General features: G+C 46.9%; 1 protein-coding gene across 3 annotated transcripts in view; it reads right to left on the reverse strand.

Moving 5' to 3' along the window:
* DIP2A (disco interacting protein 2 homolog A) overlaps positions 1-17,424 on the reverse strand; it is a 206,368-nt gene that overhangs the window by 35,409 nt on the left and 153,535 nt on the right. For all 3 annotated transcript variants that reach the window (XM_054043479.1, XM_054043478.1, XM_054043480.1), the window contains 4 exons: positions 11,507-11,643; positions 3,400-3,480; positions 2,244-2,371; positions 829-943 (listed from right to left, as the gene is read on the reverse strand). In XM_054043479.1, coding sequence (XP_053899454.1) covers positions 829-943; positions 2,244-2,371; positions 3,400-3,480; positions 11,507-11,643 — 461 coding nt within the window. The remainder of the gene's footprint in view (positions 1-828; positions 944-2,243; positions 2,372-3,399; positions 3,481-11,506; positions 11,644-17,424) is intronic.

A 17,424-nucleotide genomic window follows, 5' to 3' on the forward strand; every position in this document is an offset into this window, starting at 1 on the left:
ACAGTAGAATGTAAACCACAAGAAGATATAGCGGGGAAACATTTAGCTGCTTAACACTCACTATCTGCTCCAGCTTGGGAACCACGCAGAACAACAGAAATGGGACATACTTATCTTTCTATGAATGACATCCTTACCATTACCAAGTAAACTGGTAATGGAAGACTTAAAACCCTATGAATTTATATAGAGACCACTGTCTCTTTATTCCTACACAGCTTTCCCCTCAGCGTAAGAGGCATCTCTCTTTACATTGTTCTCTTCAGTCCTACCCTCCCTCATAGTTCATTTTCTGATTCCTCGGCCATACCTGCTCTTTCAGTTATCGCACCCTGCAGCCTCCTTAGAAGTGACTGGCTACGTCAGAAATACCTGACTACTAGTGGACACAGTGACCTAAAGTAGCTGTTCAATTTAGGGGCATACAGGAGACATGGCGCACTCCCAAATCACACATGCTACTAACAAATATTCTAAAATAGAAGTCTGCTTTTGATATTTTGTATAAGTTCAACATTAAGTTCTTTCAGAATCAAACAGACCAAAGGACACTGGCAAAAATAAAGACTAACGAATTACAAATTGAACTATCTTCTGCAGGATTTGAAAATTCCAATCAAAATGAACTGCAGAAATCATTTCTCAAGAACAAACTGATTTTGCTCTTGAAAAAAATTCCATTAGCTAACACCCCAGAAATGCCGTCAGAAGTGAGCTTGTCAGAGGTTTCTTTGGCCAGTTTGGAGGTAAGGTTGTTTATATAGAAAACAGAAGCTCTGATATTCTCATTTATTCACCTGAAAAAAGAGAAAGGACAGATCTGACTACCTGTAGAACCCTGCTCATCCACTGAAAACTATCCTCCTCTGATGCATCAGGGCGCTGCTCTGCCACAAGCACTATTCGATCATCATGCAAAACGGTCACAGAAAACACTGCTATCCTAGAACACAAAGGACAGAAGAATGATAGGACTAGAAAAGATGCAACGTATAATGAACATAGCATGGTTTATTACAATATGGATGGTTGTAACTCCCGTGGAACTGTTTTCACAGACACAAACATTATTTATGCCAGATCATCACGAAATCACTCACAACTTGAGGACAAGAGGAAGTTTATTTTAATTTTCTTTTCTCAGATTTGAGAGAATTTACACTTCACTACTATGGTTCATGTGTTATTATAAGCAGGGTTCAACACATACTGGATCTGTGCAAACTTTCACTATATAACTTTGTCATGCACATTGACTCTAACCTACAACATCTAACTACTGAATCCCTCTCCAAAGAAGGTGGACAACTCTGCCAGATTAAAAGGTGGCATGTCTAGCTGTATATCTGGACTGATAGCTAGAAACCTGCTTCCTTTGTGGGCCAAACTGGCTTTGAACCCAGGTCAGCAGTGGGGAAAAGGCTAGCAGTATCTCGACAAGCTGGGAGCCAATTTTTGAAAATGATGCTTGAATTGATGGAAGTGACACATTTATGAGGAAACAATACACTTTTGTTGTAGGTTCAACAAGTAACTCAGCAGCAGTTCCTCATGCCACAGCTGTAATCACAGGAGACACCTGAGCTGAATGCCCCTCTATGTAAGAGCAATAAGTTGGGCACTGTAGTATTACTTTTGAGGGTCCTTCAGAGGCCCCAAACAGCCAGCTTGTTCTTCTCTGGGCACACTGCTAGGTGCATCTATTAGCATGAGCAGCTGTGGGAGGGAGCTGTCTGGTAGGGTTAGATCTGTTAGGGGGAAGGGAACTTGTGTTCTAGGTTTGCTAGGGGGTCTCAGTTCTGCAGGCTCTTGGGGTGATGCTGCTGCTTAATTTTATTTGTCTTGTGTTAGGGTGTCTAGAGCTCTGGATAGGCATCCACATTTATTTTTTAGAAATCAAAATAAAATAAAAATACAGACGATGCAAAACTGAACAAAGAAGTATTGTAAAGTTTTAATTAGAAACAAACAGAGAGGAAGTCAGTAAGACTAATGATTTCACCAGGTCAAGGCAATTTTAAACAATTTAGAATCAATTTACATAAATTAGGTTTCATGCTGTATGCTAGCAGGGGAAGCCACACTTTCATATTCATACTCACATGGTGACATCTTGCCCCCAAAGCAAAGTTCAATGCAGAACTTTCCCCAAACTTGAAAGCACTCTGAAATGCTGGATGAGCAGAGGATAAATACACAAGAATACAATGTTAGGGAATAAGTTCCTCTCTCAAAATATTCACCTTCCTCTGTAGACAAACTTCATTGGTTCTACTGCCAGTGCTGTGGCTACTACATCATCAGCGTTGTGTTTGCGAATGTTCACCACCATCAGGCCATCCAGTTTTCCCACCACGAACACCAAACTGTCCTGAAAAGACGACAGGCTAAGAAACAGAAAAACCACACAAAATGCAAACCCAAGACTCCCAGTAATATAAGATCATTAAACCCTAGGGATAAGAGAGTCACATTATATAGACTTATGTGAGGAAAACAGACTCTCTCGATAGAGAATCCTGTTGAATGCAGCTGCACTCACACAGAAGGAGGTGGCTAGTTGCCAAAGCCAGCTACTCGACCCAAGTTGTGCCCTTGCTCAGGGACATGATCCTGTAATTTGGCTTTGAAATCAGGAACCCATGATCCAACAGCTGGAGAAGATATCTGGAGAATACTTCCCCTTGGGAGAGCAATACTAACTTGACATTCCAGACTTAGGGTACGTCTATACTTACTTCCGGGTTCGGTGGTAAGCAATCGATCTTCTGGGATCAATTTATCGCGTCTTGTCTAGACGCGATAAATCGATCCCGGAAGTGCTCGCCGTCGACACCGGTACTCCTGCTCCGTGAGAGGAGTACGCGGAGTTGAGGGGGGAGCCTGCCTGCCGCGTGTGGACCCGCGGTAAGTACCTTGCAACAGAGGGTCCTGTGGCACCTTTAAGACTAAGGGAAGTATTGGGAGCATAAACTTTCGGGGGTAAGAACCTCACTTCTTCAGATGCAAGGGAAAATCTTGCATCTGAAGTAGTGAGGTTCTTACCCACGAAAGCTTATGCTCCCAATACTTCTGTTAGTCTTAAAGGTGCCACAGGACCCTCTGTTGCTTTTTACAGATTCAGACTAACACAGCTACCCCTCTGGTAAGTACCTTGTAGTTTGAACTAAGATACGTTATTCACGTAGCTGAAGTTGCATATCTTAGTTCGAATTGGGGGGTTAGTGTGGACCAGCTCTTAGTTTCATTTGATCTGCAGATTGTCACACAAGATTATATTTCAGTATTCCTGTTCGGTTTTCCTAAATCCTCCTATCTACTTCCTACTGCTTAGTCTGTTAATTCAAGAGTGGATTCACTTCGTGGGCATTTGGAACAGTTTTGTCCATTCATACTTACAGGTCCAATAAAGCCAAGCAATCCTGTTCTTGTGAAGGGTTGATCTGAAACAGGCACCCCTGCTGCTGTCACTGGAATGGTCTGACAGAATACAGAAGATAAAGTATTCAGATACATACCACAGGTACTTCACTGTTTAACTAGTACTGTGAAGCTAAAATGCATTCACCTTCTGTTCCAGTGAAAATCTTTTCTGATTAAACAAAGAATGAACTAGCGAGAGCATTTCCTGTCCTCCTGGCTGACGTGGCTATAACTCGTGCGGTGAGGTAGGCAAGTACAATCCCTATTACAGAGGGGGAGAACAGGCACAACTGGAGCTGAGTGACTTGCCCAAGGTCACATAGCAAGTCTGTGACAGAGCTGGAACATAACCCAAACCTGAGAACCAGAGCTTGTGTTTTAACCAGGTAAGTTTCACTAATAACCCCTCTTGTGTTGCCTCTTCTGGTTTCCTTACTGTTTGTGAGGACTACCCCACCCGGCCTGCCTGCCTCCTCACTGCTACGTGGCTGGACATCCTGATGTTGGAAACCCGCAGCGAGAACGCCCTCCAGAAACATAAGCTGGGTCAGGTATTGGGAGCTGGGAGGCTGGCTAGAAGAGGTTTCCAGCAGTGAGGAAGATGGTCAGGACTCCTTGTATTCAAGAAAACAGAAAACCCTCCCTGATCCCATGATAGCATTCCATCCATCATCTTATATTGGTGTCTGCAACAGCGGTGTCTGAGTGCCTCCCAAAAGTAAAAGAGGACAACAATGGTCACTTCCTTCCTTGCTGGCCAGGATGCGTAAGACACTACTTTTTGTTTTTGCTTTTTTGGGAATAGGCCTGTATATGTGAAAAAATTAGATTCAGATACTGCTGCAGTAAAGCTTGGGAAAGTGGTGGGTTTTGCGTTTAGCACTAAATGCAGCGAGGCTGACTGTTGTTCTTATTTCATCCTTTATTCAAACTGCCTCCAAGCCCTAAGGAACACAGTTTCATGTATTATCCAGTTGCAGATTATTCAGTGTTCTAAGGATTACAGGAAGTAATCAAAATAACCTTTTTTATAAAAAACGTGTGTATGGTTTTCCATACACTCGGAAGACTTACTTAAGCAATGTGGCAATATCTGAACAATACTAGTATGCATGTAGGGTATGACGATGTGGTATCAGATCTACACGAACAATCACCTGACTTTATGCAATAATATCCCTGAAATGTCTTAATGTAACTTTACACGCTAATGCTGTGTTGACACAGAGGTGAGATGATCATACACTGATTATGTACAGGATGCTAATATGAGCATGATACTAGAATCCTGACTATAAAAATAGATGATTGACTGCTAATGCTATTTCATAATTTGGTTAAAGGAAAAACAAGTTTCAGTTCTGATGTGTTATTAGAGTGGATGAAGAGAGGTGTATTTTGCCATGGCTTTTATTTAATTAATTAAAACAGATGCTGTTGCAATGAACATGAGCATACCTGCTGTGACACAGGCCCAGAAAGGGTTACACAACTTGCAGGCTAACTGACTCAGATTCAACCTTTAGAGACATATTAGTAGATAACGTTTGTGTGTTTTGTGTGTCTACATAGATGTTGTTAGAGGCTGACAATGTAACCCAACAGTTCCGGTCTATCACTGCATTCTGTTAATGCAGAGATCAAAAGGAGATGTTAACATTTAAATGAACTGTGAATGTAGTGATATCACTGTCTTCATTTCTCTTTGAAGTATATATTAAACTACCTGTAAATGGTGGGAGATAAGCAATTGCCTTATGTTAATCCATGTAGCTAATTACCAGTGGTGCTTAGGAAATAGGAGGTTACTTCAAAGACACTATTCTTTACCCAAGGAAAACCTGCTATCAAGAGGCTGACAAAAGCCTGCCAGGGATCTATAAAAACTCTTGGGCCCTGATTCTGTCATCTCAGATCTGCTTAAGCTTCATCAGGGGAAGTTTGAGTTGCAAGACTGAGGTCTCCAGTTCCATTCTGGATCACCCTGACATTGGGCATTGGACTATAACCTAATGAACGGATTCTGGAAAGGACTCTTTGTGACTCTAAAACTCACCATCTCTGCTATGAAACTGACCTAAGAACTCTCTTTGTATCTGTATGTATAATGATCTTTTAACCAATACTCTCTCTCTTCTTTTTTAGAGAAATTTTAGTCTTGTGTCCAGTCCTCTGGGATTGGTAGAACGTTTTATGCGATGAAAAAGATTTTCAGTCGTCATATTTGACTTGGCTGTCTGAGTGGGAGCTCAAGGCTAGGTTGCTTTAAGGACAGGGCCGGCTCCAGACACCAGCCGAGCAAGCTGGTGCTTGGGGCGGCAGCTTGTAGGAGGCGGCATTCCGCCCAATCCTAGGACAGCACGGCTGCTTTTTTGTTGTTGTTCTGCTCCGGCCGCCCTGTAGGGGGCAGCGGCATGGAGGACGGGAGCGCCCTGCAGCAAGCCTGGCAGGGCAGCCCGCATCCTTCCCTCCCAGCCAACTGGAGCGGTGCGGAGCCCTCCCGGCAGGGGGCACGGCGGGAGGGGCTGCGTGGCAGCGTCCTGCTGAAGCGCTGGCCGCCCCCTTCTCTCTCTCCCCTGCTCCCTCTCCCTCCCCCTGCTAGCTGGGGCACATCTGCAGGGCAGGGAGTCCCCCTGCACCCTGGCTCCGGCCATGCCGCAGGGTTTTTTTTTTTTGCTTGGGGCGGCCAGAAAGCCAGAGCCGGCCCTCTTTAAGGGAACTGTATTTCTGACCTCTGTGAAGCCTGTAAGGTATTGTAGAAGCTGTTTTGTTGCTGGCTTGCTGAATCTAAATATTAGAATAACCACCAGTTTTGGGGATTGTCTGCCCCACTCTTTGCCGTTTGCCCCAATTGAGCAATCTCAGCATCCCCCTCTCCTAGGGTTACCATTCGTCCGGATTTACCCGGACATGTCCTCCTTTTTGTGCTAAAAATAGCGTCCGGGGGAATTTGTAAATCACTCAAAATGTCCGGGATTCCCCCCCTCCCCCGACAGAGCAAGGCGCGGCTGGGAGGGCTGCAGGAAAGTCACGGGCTGGACTGTGCCTGTATCTGTCAGGGGTATTGACTTGCCTATGGAGGAAGCTACCTCAGTCTCCAAGCAGTTGTCTGTGAACGGCCCTGTGTGCTGGGACAAGGGAAATGAAATCCCGAGCTGTGTGTCTGGTAAAAAAGGTGTCTCCAGCTCGTCTTTGTCTGTGGAGCAGACAGAAGGTGCCTTTCAGCCTGGGATGGTTGAGAATAGTGCAGTTGTCTCAGAATTGGTTCTGAATTCAACTAAAGCCCAGGAAGGGAATGGTCCTAAGTCTGTGTCTGCTGGGGAGAATGGCACTGTAACTAAGTTGCATCCAGTTAGTGTCTTAGCCAAATCCCGGAGACCAGACAATTCGGGTGCTTATATTTTGCCTATTGCTAGTGTGTGGTTGGTAAAGGGTGTAGCAACTCTGTCTAACCAGGGTAATACGCTAGCCAAGGCACAAGGAGAGCATGAAGGTGATTTGGTTGTGTTATCTACTGATGGTGTGGAAACTTGTAGCAAGAAGGAAAGGATTCCTGAACTTGTGTGTGGCAAAGGGAAGGGAAAGGTTTCTAACCTTTTATCTAGGAAGTCTATGGGTTTGCCTGAAAGGGGATTGTGTAGAAATCTGCCTGATGGGCCAAAGGTGATCCTGGATGTAAGTAAGACCCAGAAAAAGTCTGTCGTTTCTCAGGAAAGTGTTCCTTTAGAGCAGGCCCTAGGTGAAGAGGGTAAGGGCAAAATTTCTGTGGGGGGTGATTTGCTGCTTAGAAAAGTTCCTGGGGAAAGAAATCCTCATGGTAATCTGTTCAAGCAGTTCCCTGCAACTGAAGGGTGTGAGAGTGATTTAATCAAGGAAGTTTCAGTTCCTAACAGCCAGAAATTTTCTGTTGTGAATGGATCCACTGACTTTCCTTTCGAAAGATCCAATGTGGGTAGCTTTGAAAAGGTCTCAAATGGAGTAAGAGCTGTTAAGAAAGTTGAGCAGCCCTATAACCAAGTGGCTGTGTGTGGCCAGCTTGTTGGGAAGACAATGGTGTTGGAACAGGAATGTCTCCATTCTAATTCGTTAAGTGAGCAGTCTGTGCTTCAGGGTCTGAGGACAGATTTGGTTACTGGTGTTTCAAAGCAGAACAGTTTTATGGCTAAATGCTTGAGGATGCAGGGGAGAGCAAGCAAACTCTCACCCTCAGACTCTTTGGATTTGTGTGGTATCTCTTTAAGACAGAGTCCAGCCTTGGAAATGATAACAGTTAAGGATATGATAACTGGTGGACTGGCTTCTGTCTGTGGTAATGCAAATTACTTGTCTGGCTGGGAGGGGAAGGACTTGCTAATAGCTGTTAGCACAGAGAGCCCACCCCATCAGCCAGTGAATTCTGTTAAGCAAGAAAAATCAGGGTGTGATCCTGCAGGACAAGGAGGAAAGAGAAAACTGAATTTTGCAAAGGAAAGCCACAGGTTAACCCTAAAATGCCCAAACTCCAATGGTATTGAGCCAAAGGTGTGGCATGACAACCATGATTGTAGATGGACACTTGCAATGGATTTGTTGTTAATGCTAATGGTAATTTTGTAACTAATGTGTTGCTATTACCAAGATCTGTAAGAATGTACAATGTTCCTTATCTGTTGGAAAATCCCCTGAACATGTTAAAAGGAATACATGAGAACACACTTTATGTTAAAAGGCCTTGCTATACAGTTGATGCCTGTAAACAGTATTGGAACTTTTCACAGGAGAAAAGACATTCCAGACCTAATGTACTGTATGAGAAGGGAAACTAAGGCACACTACCATATTGCCTTCATGGCTAAATGCCAAGATTCCTGTACTATGAACATCATTAATATCTGCATTTATTTGATGTTAATTGGGTTCCAAACATTTGCCCGAGCTTGTATGGATAAAGTAGCTGTTTTCTTTAGCTCTTGGCAAGGTCACATGAGGCATACAGGAACCATGCTGCAAGAGCAGATCCAATCCACTATTGTTCTAACCAAGATTTACCTTGTTTGTAAAGAGGTTCAATCATGTTGTTGAACACAATTTTGATAAACCATTTCTGTTGTTCTTTAGCCAGCTAAGCCATAGTGCCTAACCCCGATACTAGCCATAGTGAGATAAACCCAAGGATGGGGAGCTCTTGGGATGCAGTCAGTGATGTTTGGGTCATCCCTTCCTGCATCAATTTTGCGTTGGGGGTGTGACGTTATTGATATAATCTGGGACCATATAGATCATTGTTGCAACCAAGATCCTGTAGTGGCACCAAATCTTGTATAAAGGGCGTCAAATGGGGTGTCTAAGACAAGGTTATGGTTTACTGGTTATGATTATGCTGTCTATATGTGTGTATCACTTTTGTAGTTGAAGTTATGAATATTGGCTCTATACTGTCTGTATTTCAAACTTATGCTATGCTGCTGGGTGACATCCCAGACAAACTGGTGTTAGCTCTGCCTAGCCTGCTTGATGGCCCATTAAGGACCATCAGCTATACAATGGACCCATTGAGAGAAGGCAGATACGCCTTGTAACTCAGCAAAGTATGCAGGGACTGGCCCATGTAACTCCAGACTCCATTTTGCTGTAACTTTCCACAGTAAGAACAAAGAGGTGTTCTTACACCTGGAAAAGACTATATAAGGCTGATGCCTCATCTCCATCTTGTCTTCAATCCTACTTCATACCTCTGGAGGAACTTTGCTACAAGCTGAAGCTTTGAACAAAGGACTGAGGACCCATCCCAGCGGGGGATGTATTCCAGAGACTTGATTTGAACCTGCAGTTTATTCCATCGCTGCTGCAAGCCTGAACCAAGAACTTTGCCATTACTGTATGTAATTGATTCCATTTAACCAATCCTAACTCTCATCTCTATCTTTTTCCTTTTATGAATAAACCTTTAGATTTTAGATTCTAAAGGATTGGCAACAGCGTGATTTGTGGGTAAGATCTGATTTGTATATTGACCTGGGTCTGGGGCTTGGTCCTTTGGGATCAGGAGAACCTTTCTTCTTTTACTGGGGTATTGGTTTTCATAACCATTTGTCCCCATAACGAGTGGCACTGGTGGGAGTACTGGGAAACTGGAGTGTCTAAGGAGATTGCTTGTGAGACTTGCGGTTAGCCAGTGGGATGAGACCGAAGTCCTCCTAGTCTGGCTGGTTTGGTTTGCCTTAGAGGTGGAAAGAACCCCAGCCTTGGGCTGTAACTGCCCTATTTGAGCAATTTGTCCTGAGTGGGCACTCTCAGTTGGGTTCCGCCAGAACCACATTGTCACAGGGGGTAGTCAAGAAACAGGGGGGGTGTGTGGAGAAGGTTTTGGGCAGTCAGGGTACAGGTAGGGGGTAGGGTCCTGGGGGGCAGTTGGGGGGGGTCTTAGGAGGGGGCAGTTAGGGGACAAGGAACAGTAGGGTTACCATACGTCCGGATTTTCCCGGACATGTCCGGCTTTTTGGGCTCCAAATCCCCGTCCGGGGGGAAATCCCAAAAAGCCGGACATGTCCGGGAAAATCGGACATGCGGTCGGCGGCTCGGGTGCCGGGCCGGGGGCTCAGCCGGCGGTGCTCGGGGGGGCCCGGAGCTCGGGGGGCCTGGCCGGCAGTGCCGGACCGGGGGCTCGGCCGGCGGTGCTCGGGGGGGCCCGGGGCCGGGCCGGGGGGCTCGGCCGGCGGTGCTCGGGGGGGCCGGGTGCCGGGCCGGGGGCTCGGGTGCCGGGCCGGGCCGGGGGGCTCGGCCGGCGGCTCGGGTGCCGGGTCGGGTGCCGGCGGTGCTCGGGGTGGCCGGGTGCCGGGCCGGGTGCTGGGCCGGGGGCTCGGCCGGCGGTGCTCAGGGGGGCCGGGTGCCGGGCCGGGGGCTCGGGTGCCGGGCCGGGCCGGGGGCTCAGCCGGCGGTGCTCGGGGGGGCCGGGGGCCGGGCCAGGGGCTTGGGTGCCGGGCCGGGGGGCTGGGCCGGCGGCTCGGGTGCTGGGTCGGGTGCCGGCGGTGCTCGGGGTGGCCGGGTGCTGGGCCGGGGGCTCGGCCGGCGGTGCTCGGGGAGGCCGGGTGCTGGGCCGGGGGCTCGGCCGGCGGTGCTCGGGGGGGCCGGGTGCCGGGCCCGGCCGGGGACTCGGGTGCCGGGTCGGGGGCTCGGCCGGCGGTGCTCGGGGGGGCCCGGTGCCGGGCCCGGCCGGGGACTCGGGTGCCGGGTCGGGGGCTCGGGGGACGGGCTGGGGACCTGCGGTGCCGGGGGTGGGCCGCCCCTCCTCCCCCCCCCCCACACACCCCCTTACCTGCTTCAGGCTTCCCGCGACTCAAATGTTCGCAGGAAGCAGGGGAGGGGGCGGAGACTTTGGGGAGGGGGCGGGGTTGGGGCGGGCACGGGGGCAGGGCTGGGGGCGGGGCTGGGGCCCCTTTAAAGTGTCCTCCTTTCGGAGGCACTAAATATGGTAACCCTAGGAACAGGGAGTCTTAGGTAGGGGGTGGGGTTCTGGAGGGCAGTTAGGAGCAGGGGTCCCAGGAGGGGGCAGTCAGGGGACAAGGAGTGGGGGGGTTGGGAGTTCTGGGGGGGAGCTGTCAGGGGGCAGGAGTGGGGAGAGGGATCGGAGCAGTCAGGGGACAGGGAGCAGAGGGGTTTAGATGGGTTGGGAGTTCTGGGGGGGGCTGTCAGGGGGTGGGGAGTGGTTGGATGGGGCGTGGGAGTCCCAGGGGTCTGTCTGAGGGTGGGGGTGTGGATAAGGGTTGGGGCAGTCAGGGGACAAGAGGCAGGGAGGCTTAGATAGGGGGTGGAGTCCTGGGGGGCAGTTAGGGGCAGGGGTCCCAGGAGGGGGCAGTCAGGGGACAAGGAACGGGGGGAGGGTTGTGGGTTCTGGGGGGGCAGGAAGTGGGAGGGGCTAGGGCGGGGCTCCTCCCGTCCTCTTTTTTGCTTGCTGAAATATGGTAACCCTACCCTCTCCTCCCTAGTCACACCTGCAAAAAGAAACTGATACATAATTCTGCCTATCTCCTCCCTAACTGAAATAATAAAAACATCTTTTTATCGAAGGTTATAAAGGGCATAAAAGTTATAGAAAGACACAAACCTCAAACACATTCTTGGTGATTCCAAGGAGACCATAGTATGCTGTCCCAGTTGCACCAGAATTCACACATATTTCACCAACTTCATCAGTTTTACATAGATAAGGAGTTCCATCCACCTTCACAACACACACATTGGCTAAAGCGGTAGAGCAAGAATGCAATGGTATTATCAGCTATGTATATTTTGGTAAACTGGTAGACAGAAATTGGCTTGCTGCTGAACAAAGTAACATGATTAATTGAATTTCAATATTGAGCAGCTAAACCAGAAACATTACATATAAAAAATATGTCAAAAAGGAGGGTTTTGTTATAGAAATTTTAAAAGCATTTTGATAATCTGAGTAATGCAATCTCTGATTTATGTATTCTCTAGATATGAAAACTACAAACTTTCAAATGTCTAATCCCCCTCCCCTCCCCAGTACGTTCTAGGCCTTACTACATAATACCACAACCTCTTAGCATTTGCTTTTGAACACGAAGGCCAAAATACTATAATCCAGGGCAGCTGGTTAGGTGAATGAGGATTTATATAGTATTAAAGATGACACATTTAGATAATACCAATTACAAATTAATAATTCCTTTTGATTTACTGTTGCACATATCATATTTGGAGACATTAATTCCTTAAATTAAATATGTGACACACACAAATTAGAAATGGAAACAAAAAACTATTAGGCCTCTTTTATTCCCACTGCCAGTTTAGGATTGGTCCAATGAATTTTCTAGTACTTTGTCTAGTCTTCTTTCCAAGCATGCCAAGCTTCCCACAGCTGTTGAGATGCTCTTTCGTAATCTAACAGAACTCCCTTGACATGCTGCCTAAAATTTCCTTTTCTTCACCAACTTCCATTACTTCATGCTACATTACTTGGTACCACCCTAAATAATCTTTCCTTTAGAGTTTGTTGATATTTTCCATTCCTTAGATAAACTTCCTACGTTTAGTTGTTTTAATACTTCCTCATAAATCATCCCCTCTACTGCCTCATTCTTGTTGCTCTTCTATGAAGTCTCTCCAATTTTCTACACCATTCTGGTATTGAGGGCCACAGAACTCAATGCGAATTTCCTGTGTGGTCTTATTAAAGTTCTCTACAGAGATTACCTCCTTCCTGCTCCAGGACACTTGTTTGAAAATCACAGCTCACATTGGCCTTTTTTGCAGCAATCAGTGACTAATTTCCTCTGAGGCAGGGGTCGGCAACCTTTCAGAAGTGGTGTGCTGAGTCTTCATTTATTCACTCTAATTTAAGGTTTTGCGTGTCAGTAATGCATTTTAACGTTTTTAGAAGGTGTCTTTCTGTAAGTCTATATTATATAACTAAACTATTGTTGTATGTAAAGTAAATAAGGTTTTTAAAATGTTTAAGAAGCTTCATTTAAAATTAAATTAAAATGCAGAGCCCCCCAGACTGGTGGCCAGGACCAGGGCAGTGTGAGTGCCACTAAAAATCAGCTCGCGTGCCGCCTTTGGCACGTGTGCCATAGGTTGCCTACCCCTGCTCTGAGGCCACCCAGGGGGTCTCAAGATACAACTATCCATACAGGCTTCTCTGCCTGTGCCAGCCTGCTGGGATTATTCTGATTTCCCAATCCCTGGAACAGCCACTATGTGACCATGTCTGGGATGGGGCAGTACAAGAGAACTCTCCACTTGCGTGGGGGTCATGACGATGATGATAATGGAGCTAGCCAGCTCACCTCACCACCACAGATGCAGGGGAACGAAGACCAGGATAGGATGGCCTAGGTGGGTCAGTAGAGCAGCTGGAACCCTACCCTCACCCCATCCTGTGTTATCCAAACTAGGGCCAGGATGTGGGCAGGGCTGCTGTCTCTTCAAGTGGGCTAACGAGCTCTCTGTTGAAAAAAGGAGCAAAAACACAAGAGTATTTCTATATCCTTCTGCTGGCTTGTTGGTTTCCAAAGCTGGATACTCGTAACCAAAGGTGATATTGGGATAAGTAAATTGAAATTGCTTCCATCATTAGCTCCATGTGCTTGCATCTGTTACTGCTGCAGAACCTCCTCTCCCCTATCCCCACATGCCCTCTGTTGTTCACCCACCCCCTGCAGCAGCGATTAGTGACTGACGACCCTTCCTCCACAGGGCTAGCACCCCTGGAAGGTACTTCTGTTCTTCCCTCCCTCCCACTCCAATGTGGAAGCACGGTTAGTGTTGGCTGCTGCTGCAGGCTCCAGGAGGAAGTGTCATTCCTTGCAGGGCCCTTTCTCCCTGGGGCATCACTCCAGTCCCCAGGCTGAGCTGAGTCCCGCCCCCTCAATAGCGCAGGCTTGCTGTGCCCTTTTCTCCACTTGCACAGGCTCCAGTTCTCCATTGCTTTGGGATCTCTGTAATCAGTGTGTGAAAGGTGCTTCAAGCTGCATCTATCTGAGCCAGCGTGTGGCCCTGAGGGGAGTGTTAACCAGGCCCAGGCCAGGGGTGGGGCAGCAGCACCCATCTGGACGTATGGATTCTTTTCTGGGCTTCTGAAAATTTGAAATGGGAAGCCAATTCCTTAACCCAAGTCCCCGTCCGGCCCCATTACACCTCGCTCGGAGCGCCCTGTGAAATCCTTTGTGTGGGCGGTGGGGGTCACAGCCCTTGGAGCTACTCACAGCGTTTCTTACGGACACAAGGGCTCTGGACACTCTTGGCCCCAGAGCCGACTGCTGTCTAGATGGGAAGGGACGTGGCAAGAGCCAGGACAAACGATGGGTATGTCCACACAGCAACAGCTGTGAATGGTCTAGCACAGGTAACAGCAGCAATGAAGACAGCAAAGCATGGGCTAGCAAGCCAGGTACGTACCCAAGGTCTGCGTTGACAGCCACGCGGCGCTGCCTTCACTGCTTTTGTTAATCACACTAGCTGCATTCAAGCTAGCTTGGGCAGGCAAGCCTGTGCACAGCTTCTCTTACAATCTGTCACAATTTTCCAATTCAGTCTTTGAACAGGAGTCTTGAGGGGCTTAGGCAGCACTTGCTTCTACCATTGTTCAACTAAGTGCTGAGAGAGGTCACTGAATAGAAACCGGAACATTCCCTCCCGCATTGAATTTGTATAACTCAGCTGCCAAGCCTGGCCTGGTGCAGACAGAAACTAAAACCTTTGGTGGCAACTCAGGAAATGTCCATCTTCAGGGGGCCTTTGACCTTTGTCCTTGCTGGCCTGTATCTGAACTAGGAGACCTTAATTAATAATAATGAAACTGAGTGTGAAAGATGAATGTGTCAGTTACCCACTAGTCTCCATCCTCATTTTAAATTGTCCACCAGAATGATTATCATGATCAATGAATAGGAACTTTGGATCTGTTTATATGATAGCATCTAGCAACCCCAATAAGGTAATACTGCAACCAACGCTTTGACATAGGACAGAAAGTGTGAACTACTATAGTGAGAGCTCACCAGTTGCTAGGCAGGATGTACACCTCTCTTTTCTAGCCCTGCGGGCGTGGACTAGAAAATTGGGAGTTTTTAAGTTACACAGACGTACGAACCATTAGCTTCAGGCTCAGCTATGCATAAACCCATTTTCAGATTCATAATCTTGATGAGTTCCAAATACAAGGCTGTTAAGCAGACATTCAAACTGAGAATTAGTGCTTTACTATACTGCAGCAAAAAAAGTTCTTCAATTAATTCAAAAGCTGTCTACAATACTTTCCTTAACAGTGATGCAGGTGAGAGAGCTGAGAATTAGATACACAGTGCAATGACCCATGGCCACACACAGACATCACAGTCTTCAGCTAACCTGCATGCGTGACATGAGCAATAGCCTTGATTACCTTCCAAAAACGCATGCCTCTCTCTGTGGAGCGAGAGGACAATTCTATTGTCAGTGACGTTAAGTCTCACAGAGTCACCACACCTCTACTAAAAAGCAAGACCACCAAACAAGTGAGCAGGTCTGATTCTAACCAGTAGAAGACAGTGATACACACACATTAGTACAATACAATAGCCAACATAGGTCACTTGAGGACAAAATGACAGTGACAGATGCATGGTAGATGGCAAGATGGAACAATTAAATATGTAGATATCAAATTCAATTAACTTCAAAAAGCTCATAAAACCAACCGCCCCTAAAGCTCTCAAATAGGCTAATCACTATCAGAGGACATTCCAGTAACCTTTTGCATTTGTTTGTTCAATACACTAAGCACCTGAAAAGTAAACTCTTTGCACAGACAAATAAGCTACATAATTTTCTGATGCAGCTATTCAAATGCTATTAAATAGATGTATGCTGAAATATGCCTTATCCTTCTATGACATTGTCTATACTTGAGTCAATGGGAATATAGGAGTTGCTCAAATAAATTAATCTTTAATACCTCCGTCTGACAAGACAGAAGACTGCATCAGTAATAGGCCCAGATCCCTTCTAAATTAGGACATTTTAGCATTAAGACTGAACAGAGTAATTTCTCATGTTGGAGTGATAAGACAAAATTAGTTTTTGGCTGGAACTTGGCTGAGACTTCATATATATCCATTCTACCCAGTCCACTGCTTCTTAAACATCCAGACTTGCTATTAATGATCTGGATGATGGGATAGATTGCACCTTCAGCAAGTTCGCAGATGACACTAAGCTGGGGGAGGGGGGAAGGAGGTAAATATGCTGGAGGGTAGGGATAGGGTCCAGAGTGATCTAGACAAATTAGAGGACTGGGCCAAAAGAAATCTGATGAGGTTCAACAAGCAAAAGTGCAGAGACCTGCATTTAGGACGGAAGAATCCCATGCACCGCTACAGGCTGGGGACCGACTGGCTGAGCGGCACTTCTGCAGAAAAGGACCTGGGGATTACAGTGGACGAGAAGCTGGATGAAAGTCAACAGTGTGCCCCTGTTGCCAAGAAGGCTAACGGCATATTGGGCTGCATTAGTAGGAGCATTGTCAGCAGATCAAGGGAAGTGATTATTCCCCTCTATTCAGCACTGGTGAGGCCACATCTGGAGTACTGTGTCCAGTTTTGGGCCCCCCACTACAAAAAGGATGTGGACAAATTGGAGAGAGTCCAGCGGAGGGCAACGAAAATGATTAAGGGGGTGGGGCACATGATTTATGAGGAGAGGCTGAGGGAACAGGGATTATTTAGTCTGCAGAAGAGAACAGTGAGGGGGGATTTGATAGCAGCTTTCAACTGCCTGAAGGGGGGCTCCAAAGAGGATGGAGCTAGACTGTTCTCAGTGGTGGCAGATGACAAAACAAGGAGTAATGGTCTCAAGTTGCAGTGGGGGAGGTCTAGGTTGGACATTAGAAAAAACTATTTCACTAAGAGGATGGTGAAGCACTGGAATGGGTTACCTAGGGAGGTGGTGGAATCTCCATCCTTAGAGGTTTTAAAGGCCCAGCTTGACAAAGCCCTGGCTGGGATGATTTATTTAGTTGGAGTTGGTCCTGCTCTGAGCAGGGGTTTGGAGTAGATGACCTCCTGAGGTCTCTTCCAACCCTAATCTATGATTCTGCTAGGATTCTATTTGACATATGGAGTAAATGGGACAATCAATTCAGCCCTTGTCTGATGTGCAATTCGTTATGGATACTGGATGCCATACAGAACTCTGAAGGAACGGACAAAGGCCCCCTTCCCTTCATACAATTCAGTATTTTCATTAAGGACATGGGTAACGGGAGTGGAGAGTATGCTTATAAAATCTGCAGATAACACCAAGCTAGAAGGGGTTGCTAGCACTCTGGAGGACAGGATTAGAATTCAAAATACCCTTGACAAATTGGAGAATTGGTCTGAAATCAACAAGATGAAATTCAATAAAGAGAAGTGCAAAGCACTTCACTTAGGAAGGAAAAAGCAAATGAACAACCAGGGCCGGCTCTACCATTTTTGCCGCCCCAAGCAAAAACAAAAAAACCCCACGCCTGAA

This window comes from Malaclemys terrapin, chromosome 11 (genome assembly GCF_027887155.1).
Source record: "Malaclemys terrapin pileata isolate rMalTer1 chromosome 11, rMalTer1.hap1, whole genome shotgun sequence".
Taxonomy (NCBI): domain Eukaryota; kingdom Metazoa; phylum Chordata; order Testudines; family Emydidae; genus Malaclemys; species Malaclemys terrapin.